Here is a 13,609-nt window from a genome sequence, read left to right on the forward strand (position 1 = left end):
AAATAGAATAAGATGTTGAAAATTTCCCTACCAGATATTAAAACAGATATGCTCACAAATCCATAACAACAAAAATAATATGGTCATTTACAGCAGAAATAGACAATTAAAAAAACACAAAACATAGAAATAGATACAGGGAATATATGGAAATTTGAAATATGAACAATTAAGGTGATAATATCAATTGATGAGAAAATCTAGGTTGTAGATAATGTTGGAAAAACAGGTTTACCATACAGAGAAAAATAAAACTAAACTCCTACATTGCATCACATGAAAACAGAACTCCAAGTGAATTAAATATCTAAATGAGCAAGTAAAAGTAAGAAGCCAACAGAATAAAGTTTAGGAAAATATCTATGATGCATTTATTAGTTTCCTATTCCTGCTGTAATGAATAACTACAAACTTAATGATTTAAACAATAGGTGTTTATATTCTTATGGCCCTATGACTCAGTTGTCCAACAGGTCTTACCTTATGTTGAGGTTTTGGCAGGGTTGTATTCCTTTCTGGAAACTCTACAGAAGAATTCCCACCCACCCACCCCACCCACCGCCTTTCCCAGAGGCAACCCAGCTTCCTTGACTTGTGGCATCTGTCCTCTATTTTCAAAGCCAGCAATACATCATCTTCCAAACCCTGCTTTTGTTTTCACATCTCTTTCTTGCTAACAAATTATAGTCAAGAAAAGCTCTCCACTTTAAAGGATTCAAAATGAATAGATTACGCCCATCTGGGTAAATCAGAATAATCTCCCCCATTTCAAGATCCTAAGTCTTAATTATATATGTAAAGTCTTTTCCATCACATGGTAACATATTCACATGATCCAGAAATTAGGACATGGGCATCTTTGGAGGGTCATCATTTTACCTAGGAGAATAATGACCTAGGAGAATATTATTATAATGACCTAGGAGAATATTATTATAAATTAGGCAGACAAAAAAAAACTTTAAAAAGCACAAATCATTAGGTTCAAATTCAATGGATTTGACTACATGAATATTAAAGATTTCTGTTCAATGAAGAATATCATAAACAAAGTTAGCAGACAAATGACAGACTGGGAGTAAATATTTGCAAAGTCAAAATCTGGCAAAAGGCTAGTATTTATAGTATACAAGGGATCCTACCTTATTAATAATTACTTTAATTGTAAGTGGACTAAACACCTCAAAAAAAATTCAGAGATTGGCAGAATGAATTTTTCTGTTAGACAGATGATAGATAGATAAATAGATAATAGAACTTTACCATGAGCCAGATATTGCTAAGAACAAAATGATGAGTCCTCTATCTCATACATAACAACAATTCTATTTACCTGCATAAGTTATTTTGTACTAATATAAATGAAACGAAGTTGGTTTTTTTTTCAGAAAGATGAAAAGCAATCCACAAATTTTTATTTTTTTCAAGCCTTATTGTCCCTAGAATATTTCTTAAGCTCACCTAGGATCTAAACATCACAGAAGCTTTTATGATCTCGTGTGGCCTCTGTGTGATCTGTGTGATCTGTGATCTGTGCCCAGTTAGACACAAAATAATCTATCAGGTTAAAGGGGAATAGATTTCACCATTTTAAATGTGAAATACGTATGAGTTGGATTAATTTTATAAACTGTGATAGCCAACAGAGATAATTCAAATAGTTACATGAGTGGTTCTGAAGTCTCTCTTGTATGGCAATAGTACATAGAAATTTTATATAAGTGTAGATTACCCAGCCCATCCTGAGAGATTCCAATTCAGAAATTTTGAGTCTTTACTGGGATTCTGCATTTTTTACAGGCTCCAAAGATTAATATGAGTTGGCACATGACCATGTTTATAATATTCTGGTTATCGACCTTTTGTCCTTGTTGTTAGAACAACTCAGCAAAATAAAATTCCCGTTTATTGTTGGACGACATTATTTCATACATACATCATTAGATATCATTAAGATATTTCATACATACATTATTTCATACATACATCATACATACATACATACATACAAAGATGTATGTATTTCATACATACATCATACATACATCAAAGACATACATAAATAAATAAACAACAACTTCATAGACATAGAAACCCTTTATCTTTGGCCTTTTTAACCATCTCATACAAACCAACTACTTATAGTACAGCTAAGTACATATACAGAAAATGTTACTGGAATGCTCGGGATAAGATTTGTTGTTGTTGTTTTTGCTTTTTTTTACAAGGTTTTTTTCCCTCCTTTGAGATTATCATGAACACGGTCACACCACAAGTAAAGTCAGAAGTAGGACAGAGAACGCTCCGAAGGATGGTTTGGTCATCCGAGATCATTAAAAATGGCTGACCTCTAACAATATGTACAAAAATATAAAATATAAATAAAAAATACAAATAAATTTTCCTTTTTAAAGTACTTTTAAGATAAAAAAGCAGGGCCTTGGAAGTTTTGGTTCTTTTTTTCCTCCCCTGTTGCAAATTCACGTTGTGGTTTTTGTTGGGTGGAGGAGAGCATATGTCATCTGCGCGTGGCGCTGCGGGCGCTGGGTAGAAGGGCGGGACTCTCTATTTGAAGGTGACCACGTTTAGATCCTGAGACGGGAAGTGGAAGGTGAATAGGTCACAGTGGCCCTTTTTTTTGTTAGGTTAACGTTTCCTTTTTTGCTGTCTAGTCATCCTCATCAGTCTTCTGCTTCTTGGAGTCCACATCGTCCTCCTCATCATCTTCAGCTGCCTCCACCTCCTCATCTTCATCTTCCTCATCGTCACCTTCTTCCTCCTCCTCCTCTTCCTCCCCACCTTCTACCTCTTTTTCATTTACCTCATTGTCCACTTCCTGCTCCCCATTTTCCTCATTAGCGTTCCCATTAGCAGGTGTGTCTCTTCCATTCTCTGCCTCCTCCACAGCTTCCTTCTTCTCCTTTAAGTCTTTGGTGGTGATCTCGGAGCTGATGTCCACTTCTGACATGATAGGGCACACCAGTGATCCAATGCAGCGGATTAGAAAGAAAGGAAGAGTTGGAGGATTCTGGCGAGAAAGCTGCCGGAGTCCGAGGTGGCAGAGGAGGCACGTGGCGGAGGTGGTTGCAGCGAACAGGAGGCTAAACACAAGATCAATGCAAAGAAGGCTTTTCAGAGCAGCCAGTGGAGTTAGTTATCAGCTTTTGCATTAAAATTGGTTCAGAGCCAGTATAAATTTTATTAATATTATTAACAATGATGGTTTGTTTATTCATATATACAAATTATTGTTTCTCATTTAATGAATTAGTAAGGTTTCAGTTTATCTCTGAAATTTGAAGAAGGCAGTAACTTTTTTTGGTGACTTTCCTAAGCATTTTTCTATTTTTTTTTTCTATAGGCAAGCCTCCCATATACACTATCTCCATGGGACAAAGGTGTTACTTAATATCAGAAAAGATTAACTTGAAAACCAAAAGCAACATTTTGTAGTGGACAGTTGTTGCAAATCTTGGTCCTTATAAATTTATTTTTTCTTTGAATTTATAATAAAAGATAATGATATCTTAGGTATACTTGTGGGAACTTCATAAGTTTAAATTTATTTTTATTATTTTTGTTTTTTAACCAAAATTAATTATATAATTGTAAATTCACATTCATTTTTAAGAAATTACACAGCAAGATCCTGAATATGCTTTATCCAGTTTCCCTTAATGGTAATATCTTAAAAAATCATAGAACACATTGTAATCAGGCATTTGATAGTGGTATAATCCACTGGTCTCAAGATTTCCCTAATTTTACTTGTATCCATCTGAGTCTGTGTCATTGTATTTTTTATTTTTTATTTCTCTTCAAAGTTTTTCCTTAAGATCCAGTGAGTTAACACACAGTGTATTAGTTTCAGTTGTGGGACTTAGCGATTCATCATGTCCATAAAACACTCACTGCTCATCACAAGTGTCCTGATGGGTATTACATCACCCATTTAACCCATCTCCTCTCCAGTAACTTTCAGTTTGTTTTCCATAGTTCAGAGGCTGTTTTATGATTTCATCACCCATTTAACCCACCTCCCCTCCAGTAACTTTCAGTTTGTTTTCTATAGTTCAGAGGCTGTTTATGGTTTCTCTCTCTCTTTTCCCCTCATGTTCATCTGCTTTATTTCTTAAATAATTTGTCTTTCTCTCATTGACTTATTTTGCTTAGAATAATACCCCCTAGCTCCATCCATGTAATTTCAAATGGCAAGGTTTCATTCTTTTTTATGGTTGAGTAATATTCCTGTGTGTGTGTGTGTGTACACTTCTTTATCCATTCATCAGTTGATGGACATTTTAGCTCTTTCCATAATGTAGCTATTGCTGGTAAATGCTGCAATAAACAACAGGGTACCTGTTTCCCTTTGAATCAGTATCCTTCAGGTAAATATCTGGTTGTGCAATTGCTGGGTCATAGGGTGGCTCTATTTTTAACTTTTTGAGGAACTGCCACACTGTTTTCCAGAGTGGGGCAGAATGAATTTTAGAAGGTCCAACTGCAACTATCTCTAAGAGACATGAAAGCAAAAGGGTATAAAAAGTTACATCATAAAAATAATAACCAAAGACAGCTGGAGTGGCTCTATTAATATAAAAAAATCATTTTAAAGAAAAAGTTGTACTAGAAGCAAAGGACATTGTTTAATGATAAAGTGGTCTATCCTTCAAGATGATAAGGTACTCATAGGCATAAATGTACCTAACAACAGAGCCCCAAAACCACATAAAGCAAAACTGACAAAACTGGAATAAGAAATGGACAATTTTTTTAAAGATTTTATTTATGTATTTGACAGAGATCATAAGTAGGTGGAGAGCCAGGCAGAGAGAGAGAGAGAGAGAGAGAGAGGAGGAAGCAGGCTCCCCAATGAGCAGAGATGCGGGGCATGATCCCAGGACCCTGGGATCATGACCTAAGCCAAAGGCAGAGGCTTTAACCCACTGAGCCACCCAGGTGCCCCAGAAATGGAAAATTTTTTTTTTAATTTTATTTATTTATTTGAGAGAGAGAGACAGTGAGAGAGAGCATGAGCGAGGAGAAGGTCAGAGAGCGAAGCAGACTCCCCATGGAGCTGGGAGCCCGATGTGGGACTCGATCCCGGGACTCCAGGATCACGCCCTGAGCCGAAGGCAGTCGTCCAACCAACTGAGCCACCCAGGCGTCCCAGAAATGGAAAATTTGACATTAAAAGCTAGAGAATTCAATATCCATCATGCAATATCAGATAGAACAATCAGGAAGAAGACCAACAAGGAAACATGACTTGAAAACACTATCAACCAATAGACCACCCCCCCCAAAATCCATAGAACACTTATTATTATCTGGTTACATACACTTCCAAGTGCATATGGAACAGTTTCCAAAATTGATCATAGTAGGCTAAAAAAAAGTGTTAGTAAATTCATTTTTTTTAATTTATTTATTTGAAAGACAGAGATCACAAGTAGTCAGAGACGCAGGCAGAGAGAGAGAGAGGAGGAAGCAGGCTCCCCACTGAGCAGAGAACCCCATGTGGGGCTCGATCCCAGGACCCTGGGATCATGACCCAAGCCGAAAGCAGAGCTTTAACCCACAGAACCACCCAGGTGCCTCAGTGTTAATAAATTTAAAGAATTGAAAGCATACAAAGTATGTTCTAACCACAATGGAATTAAATTAGCAATCAATAAAAGAAGGAAATTTTAGGAATTCATAAATATGTGAAATTAATACTAACTTGTAAATAAAAATATGGATGAGAACAGAAATCACAAGGGAAATTAGAAAATACAATAAGGAGAACACATGTACCAAAGACAACAAATCAATATTTAGGGGATGCAGCTAAAACAGTACCTACAGCAAAATTTATAAGTACCTATATTAAAAAATAAAAGAATACTTGGGCTACTGGGTGGCTCAGTTGGTTAAGCAACTGACTTAGCTCAGGTCATAATCTCAGTGTCCTGGTATTAAGCTCTGCTCCACACTCAGTGGGGAGTCTGCTTGTCTTTCTGCCCCTTTCCCCCATAATGTGCTAAGTCTCTCAAATAAATAAATAAAATAATTAAAAAATATAAAAATAAAAGAGAATACAAATCAATAGCTGAACTATCCACCTTAAAAAAAAAAAAAAACTAAAGCAAAACAAAACAGCAAACTAAACCCAAAGCAAGCAAAAGAAAGGAAATAATAAAGTCTAGAGTGGAAACAGAGAATAGAAAAGTATTAGAAAAATTAACAAAATAAATTTGGTGCTTGGAGAAAATAAAAGCATTCACAAATTTTTAATTGAACTGGACAAGATAAAAACAGAGATGATTTAAATTACTAAAATTAGGGAAGAAAAGGGTACATCACTAAACCTGACAGAAATTAAAATGATTATAAGAGAATACTAGGAACAATTGAGTGCTAACAAATTAGACACCCTAGACGAAATGGACAAATTTCTGTAAAGATACAGACTGCCAAAACTGACCCAAAGAGAAACAGAAAATATGGATAGACCTATAAGAAGGTAATAAATTCATAACCAAAAACTTCCTTCAAAGTAGAGCACACAGATGGCTTCACAGGCAAATATCACCAAATGTTTAAAGAAAACTTAATACCAATTCTTCAGAAACTCTTCTAAAATATATAAGTGTAGAAACACTTCCCAATTTATTCTGTGAAGATAGTGTTACCTGCTGGGTCCATAGTCAAAGGAGCGAGACTGATACAAAGCGAAGGTCAAACAAAGCTTTATTTCGCGCCAAGCATCAAGAATCAAACTGACCCACCAGGGCCATCTCTTGCAAAGAAGCAACCTCTCTCCGCCTTACAGACTAGCTTTTAAGAGCAAAGGCCATGTGGTGGGCCTGGCCATGCACCGGTGACCAATGAGATTGTAACATAGAGAAAGCTGCAGAGTCCTGCTAGGTCACACATAAGTGACCAATTGAATTACAATTTACCCTATAGTAGATATTTGAACTAGCCTATCACCTTGGTCAGAATTGGCACCCAAAATACTCCCACAGGGTGGGGTCCATACTCCTTGGTAGCTAGGGAGATAGTATTTGGCCCCACTGATTGGATGTCTCCACCTGGCCTGACCCACCCTTGTATTTGGGCTTTGTTACCTGGGACTGGTTTCCGGGACTTGTTTTAATTAAGTCCCCTGGTGAAAGACGGGGCAGGGACAGTTTAACTTTTACTGTATAAACAACAAGGTCATTGTTTAACAGGATGGAATCTCTCTGGCTAATCAGGCCCTTACATTATCCTGGTACTAAAACCACAAAAACACATCACCAGAAAACTAGACCAATAATCCTTATGAATGAATACAATACAAAAATCCTCTACAAAATGCTAGCAAACAAAATCCAGAAACATATAAAAAAGATTATACACCAGGACCAACTTGGACTTACCCAAAGAATGCAAGGTTCATTTAACATACAATAATAAAGTATATGATTTATCATCTTAAGAGAATAAAGGGGGAAAAAACATATGATCATGGCAAAAGATACAGAAAAACCATGACAAAATGCAGCATCCTTTCATGATAAAACACTCAACAAATCAGAAACAGGAGGAAACTTTGACAAATCCCATCTATGAAACACCCATAATCAACATCAGATTTAATGGTGAATGACTGAATGTTTTCCCCTTAAGATCACAAATAGGAAGAGGCTGTCTCCTCTTCACACTTCTACTTAACACTATACTGTAGGCTCTAGAAAGGGAAATTGGGCAATAAAAAGAAATACAATGTATCCAGATTGGAAAAGAAATAAACTGTATTGGCAGATGACATGATCTTGTACATAAACAATCCTAAAGACTACCCACATAGCTATTTGACCTAAAAAATACTGAATTCAAGGTTACAGGATACATGATAAATATCCAAAAATTAATTGTGTTTTTATACAGTAGCAATGACCACTTCAAAAATGAAGAAAATGGTTCATTGATGATAGCATCAAAAGGAATAAAATTCTTAGAAATAAATCTAACAAAATGCAAGTTCTGTACCTGAAAACTACAAATCATTGTTGAAAGAAACTGAAGACTTAAATAAGTGAGTCAATATGCCATATTTATAGGTTTGAAGACTTATTACTGTTAAGATAGCAATACTCTTCAAATAATTAAAACATCTTGACAAAGGACAATAAAAATGGAAGACTCTGCATTTTGAAAAACTTAATAGAAAGCCATAGTAATCAAGATGGTGTGATGCTGACACAAGGAGAGATACACAGTTCAATGGTAGAGAATTGAGAATCCAGAAACCAACTCTCATATTTATGGTCAACTGATTTTTGACAAGGGTACCAAGACAACTCAATGGGGAAAGAATAGTCTTTTCAACAAATGGTACTGAGACAAGAGGAATCTACAGCAAAAGAATGAAGTTGGATCTTGATCTCACACTATACACAAAAATTGACTACAAATAGATCACAGACATAAATATAACATGTAAAACTATAAAATTCTTAAAGAAAACATAATAAATATTTCTGACCTTTTAATTTAAAAGATTGTAAAAAAAAATCTTGGGGCACTTGGGTGGCTCAGTGGGTTGAAGTCTCTGCCTTCGGCTCAGGTCATGATCCCAGGGTTCTAGGATCGAGCTCCGCCTCGGGCTCTCTGTTCAGCGGGGAGCCTGCTTCCTCCTCCCTCTCTCTTGCCTGTTTCTCTGCCTATTTGTGACTCTGTCTGTCAAATAAATAAATAAAATCTTAAAAAAAATTGTAAAAAAAAATCTTGTTTCATTTTTTCCTTCCATATGCCCCCAAATCCTCCACTTTGTCTCTCAAATTCCTCTTATTAGGGAGGTCATATGATATATATATATATATATACCACATCTTCTTTATCCATTCATCTGCTGATGGACATTAAGGTTCATTCCATAGTTTGGCTATTGTGGACATTGCTGCTATAGACATTGGGGAGGAAGTGCCCCTTCAGATCACTACATCTGTATCTTTTTTTTTTTTTTTACTACATCTGTATCTTTAGGGTAAATACCCAGTAGTGCAATTGCTGGGTTGTAGGGTAGCTCTATTTTCAACTTTTTGAGGAACCTCCATGCTGTTTTTCACAGGGGCTGCACTAGCTTGCATTCCCACCAAAAAAGTGTAGGAGGGTTCCCCTTTCTCCACATCCTCACCAGCATCTGTCATTTCCTGTATTGTTAATTTTAGCCATTCTGACTGGTGTGACATGGTATCTCATTGTGGTTTTGATTTGTATTTCCCTGATGCTGAGTGATGTGGAACACTTTTTTATGTGTCTGTTGGCTATCTGGATGTCTTCTTTGCAGAAATGTCTGTTCATGTCCTCTGCCCATTTCTCGATTGGATTATTTGTTCTTTGGGTGTTGAGTTTGATAAGTTCTTTATAGATTTTGGATACTAGCCCTTTATCTGATATGTCGTTTGCAAATATCTTCTCCCATTCTGTCAGTTGTCTTTTGGTTTTGTTGACTGTTTCCTTTGCTGTGCAAAAGCTTTTGATCTTGATGAAGTCCCAAGAGTTCATTTTTGCCCTTGCTTCCCTTGCCATTGGCGATGTTTCTAGGAAGAAGTTGCTGTGGCTGAGATCCAAGAAGTTGTTGCCTGTGTTCTCCTTAAGGATTTTGATGGATTCCTTTCTCACATTGAGGTCCTTCATCCATTTTGAGTCTATTTTCATGTGTGGTGTAAGGAAATGGTCCAGTTTCATTCTTCTGCATGTGGCTGTCCAATTTTCCCAACACCATTTGTTGAAGAGACTGCCTTTTTTCCATTGGACTTTCTTTCCTGCTTTGTCGAAGATTAGTTGACCATAGATGGTATTTTGATGGGGGATTGCATTAAACATGTAGACTGCTTTAGGAAGCGTAGGTATTTTCACAATATTTGCTCTTCTGATCCATGAGCATGGAACACTTTTCCATTTCTTTTTGTCTTCCTCAATTTCTTTCATGAATACTTCACAGTTTTCTGAGTACAGATTCTTTGCCTCTTTGGTTAGGTTTACTCCTAGGTATCTTAAGGTTTTGGGTACAATTGTAAATGGGATCAACTCCTTAATTTCTCTTTCTTCTGTCTTGTTGTTGGTGTATAGAAATGCAATTGATTTCTGTGAATTGATTTTATATCCTGACACTTTACTGAATTCCTGTACAAATTCTAGCAGATTTGGAGTGGAGTCTTTTGGGTTTTCCACATAAAGTGTCATATCATCTGCAAAGAGTGAAAGTTTGATTTCTTCTCACCAATTTGGATGCCTTTAATTTCTTTTTGTTGTCTGATTGCTGAGGCGAAGACTTCTAGTACTATGTTGAATAGCAGTGATAATGGACATCCCTGCTGTGTTCCCGACCTTAGCGGAAAAGCTCTCAATTTTTCGCCATTGAGAATGATAATTCGCCGTGGGTTTTTCCATAGATGGCTTTGATGATATAGAGGTATGTACCCTCTATTCCTACACTTTAAAGAGTTTTGATCAGGAAAGGATGTTGTACTTCGTCAAATGTTTTTTCAGCATCTATTGAGAGTATCATATGGTTCTTGTTCTTTTTTTTATTAATGCATTGTATCACATTTATTTGCAGATGTTGAACCAAACTTGCAGCCCTAGAATAAAACCCACTTGGTCGTGGTGAATAATTCTTTTAATGTACTGTCAGATCCTATTGGCTAGTATTTTGGTGACAATTTTCGCATCTGTGTTCACCAAGGATATTGGTCTGTAATTCTCTTTGTCTGGTTTTGGGATCAAGGTAACGCTGGCCTCATAAAATGAGTTTGGAAATCTTCTCTCCATTTCTATTTTTTTGAAGTTTCAGGAGATAATAATTCCTCTTCAAATGTTTGGTAGAATTCCCCTGGGAAGCCGTCTGGCCTGGGCTCTTGTTTGTTGGGAAATTTTTTCATGACTGGTTCAATCTCCTTACTAGTTATGGGTCTGTTCAGGTTTTCTACTTCTTCCTGGTTCAGTTATGGTAGCTTATATATCTCTAGGAATTCATCCATTTCTTCCAGATTGTGAAATTTGCTGGCATATAGTTGCTCATAATATATTATTATAACTGTTTGTATTTCTTTGGTGTTGGTTGTGATCTCTCCTCTTTCATTCATGATTTTATTTATTTAGGTCCTTTCTCTTTTCTTTTTGATAAGTCTGGTCAGGGGTTTATCAGTCTTATTAATTCTTTCAAAGAATCAGCTCCTAGTTTTGTTGATTTGTCCTACTGGGTTTTTTTGGTTTCTATTTCATTGATTTCTGCGCTGATCTTTAGTATTTCTCTTCTCCTCCTGGGTTTAGGCTTTCTTTGCTGTTCTTTCTCCAGCTCCTTTAGGTGTAGCTCCTTTAGGTGAGACCTTTCTTGTTTCTTGAGAAAGGCTTGTATTGCTATATACTTTCCTCTCAGGACTGCCTTTGCTGTGTCGCAAAGATTTTGAACCATTGTGTTTTCGTCATCATTTGTTTCCATGAGTTTTTCAATTCTTCTTTAATTTCCTGGTTGATCCATTCATTCTTTAGAAGGATGCTCTTTACCCTCCATGTATTTGAGTTCTTTCCAACTTTCCTCTTGTGATTAAGTTCTAGCTTCAGAGCATTGTGGTCTGAAAATATGTGGGGAATGACCCTAATCTTTTGGTACCCGTTGAGACCTCATTTCTGACCCAGGATGTGATCTATTCTGGAGAATGTTCTATGTGCACTAGAGAAGAATGTGTATTTTGTTGCTTTGGAATGGAATGCTCTGAATATAACTGTGATGTCCACCTGGTCCAGTGTATCATTTAAAGCTTTTATTTCCCTGTTGATCTTTTGCTTGGATGATCTGTCCATTTCAGTGAGGGGGGGTATTAAAGTACCCTACAATTATTGCATTATTATTGATGTGTTTCTTTGATTTTGTTATTAATTGGTTTATATAGTTGGCTGCTCCCATGTTAGGGGCATAGATATTTAAAATTGTTAGATCTTGTTGGACAGACCCTTTGAGTATGATAGAGTGTCCTTCCTCATCTCTTACTATAGTCTTTGGCTTAAAAAATCTAATTGATCTCATATAAAGATTGCCACTCCAACTTTCTCTGAATGTCCATCAGCATGGTAAATTGTTTTCCACCCCCTCACTTTAAATCTCGAGGTGTCATTGGGTCTAAAATGAGTTTCTTGTAGACAGCATATTGATTTTTTTTTTTTATTCATTCTGACACCCTGTGTCTTTTGATTGGGGCATTTAGCCCATTTATATTCAGGATAACTATTGAAAGATATGAATTAAGTGCCATTGTACTGCCTATAAGGTGACTGTTACTGCAGATTGTCTCTGCATCTTTCTGGTCTACTACTTTAAGGCTCTCTCTTTGCTTATAGGACCCCTTCGAATATTTCCTGTAGGGCTGGTTTGGTGTTTACAAATTCTTTTAGTTTTTGTTTGTCCTGGAAGCTTTTTATCTCTCCTATTTTCAATGATAGCCTAGCTGAATATTGTATTCTTGGCTGTATGTTTTTCTCATTAGTGCTCTGAATATATCATGCCAGTTCCTTCTGGCCTGCCAGGTCTCTGTGGATAAGTCTTCTGCCAATCTTATATTTTTACCATTGTATGTTACAGACTTCTTGTCCCAAGCTGCTTTCAGGATTTTCTCTTTGTCATTAAGACTTGTAAGTTTTACTATTAGATGATGGGGTGTGGACCTATTTTTATTGATTTTGAGGAGGGTTCTCTGTGCCTCCTGGATTTTGATGCTTTTCTCTTTGCCATATTAGGGAAATTCTCTACTATAATTCACTCTAATATACCTTCTGTCCCCCTCTCTCTTTCTTCTTTTTCTGGAATCCCAACTATTCTAATATTGTTTTGTCTTATGGTATCACTTATCTCTCGAATTCCCCCCTTGTGGTCCAGTAGTTGTCTCTCTCTCTTTTGCTCAGCTTCTTTAGTCTCTGTCATTTGGTCTTCTATATCACTAATTCTCTCTTCTGACTCATTTATCCTAGCAGTAAGAGCCTCCATTTTTTTTATTGTACCTCACTAATAGCTTTTTTTATTTCTTCTGGGTTAGATTTTAGTTCTTTTATTTCTCCAGAAAAAGCTTTTATCTCTCCAAAGAGGGTTTCTCTAATATCTTCCATGCCTTTTTCGAGCCCAGCTAGAACCTTGAGAATTGTCATTCTGAACTCTAGATCTGATATATTACCAATGTCCATATTGATTAGGTCCCTAGCCTTCAGTACTGTCTCTAGTTCTTTTTTTGTGGTGAGTTTTTCCATCTTGTCATTTTATCCAGAAAAGAATATATGAATGAGAGAATAAAATACTAAAAGGGTGGCACAGACCCCCGAAAAATGTACACTAAGCAAATCAGAGGAGACCCTCTTTTACAACCCTTTCTCAGGGAGATTACTTCAAGTTGTACTCTAGCAAATTCAAAAGGTAAGCCATGAAGTAATAAGCAAAGAGTGGATCCAACACATTTTGCACTGAAGCTCAGTGTCCAGATGTAAAGACTCAAAACCCTACAGTCAGGCACCAAATGATGAAATTTTAGAATATAAGTGAGGCCAGTGGGGTGCAGTCTGAAGCCGAGGACCAAGAAAGAATTCT

General features: G+C 36.5%; 1 protein-coding gene across 1 annotated transcript; it reads right to left on the bottom strand.

Moving 5' to 3' along the window:
• Positions 1–2,640: 2,640 nt before the first annotated feature.
• On the bottom strand, positions 2,641–2,968 carry LOC122892042 (prothymosin alpha-like). Its single transcript, XM_044228160.1, has one exon. It carries the CDS (start codon positions 2,966–2,968, stop codon positions 2,669–2,671), a length of 300 nt encoding a protein of 99 aa, XP_044084095.1. The 3' UTR covers positions 2,641–2,668.
• Between the last annotated feature and the right edge of the window lie 10,641 nt (positions 2,969–13,609).

The sequence above is a fragment of the Neovison vison genome, chromosome 12 (genome assembly GCF_020171115.1).
Source record: "Neovison vison isolate M4711 chromosome 12, ASM_NN_V1, whole genome shotgun sequence".
In the NCBI taxonomy this organism is placed as follows: Eukaryota; Metazoa; Chordata; class Mammalia; order Carnivora; family Mustelidae; genus Neogale; species Neogale vison.

Bases quoted from the DNA above. Each gene is read 5' to 3' on its own strand.
- LOC122892042 (XM_044228160.1), bottom strand. From the start codon at position 2,968: ATGTCAGAAGTGGACATCAGCTCCGAGATCACCACCAAAGACTTAAAG.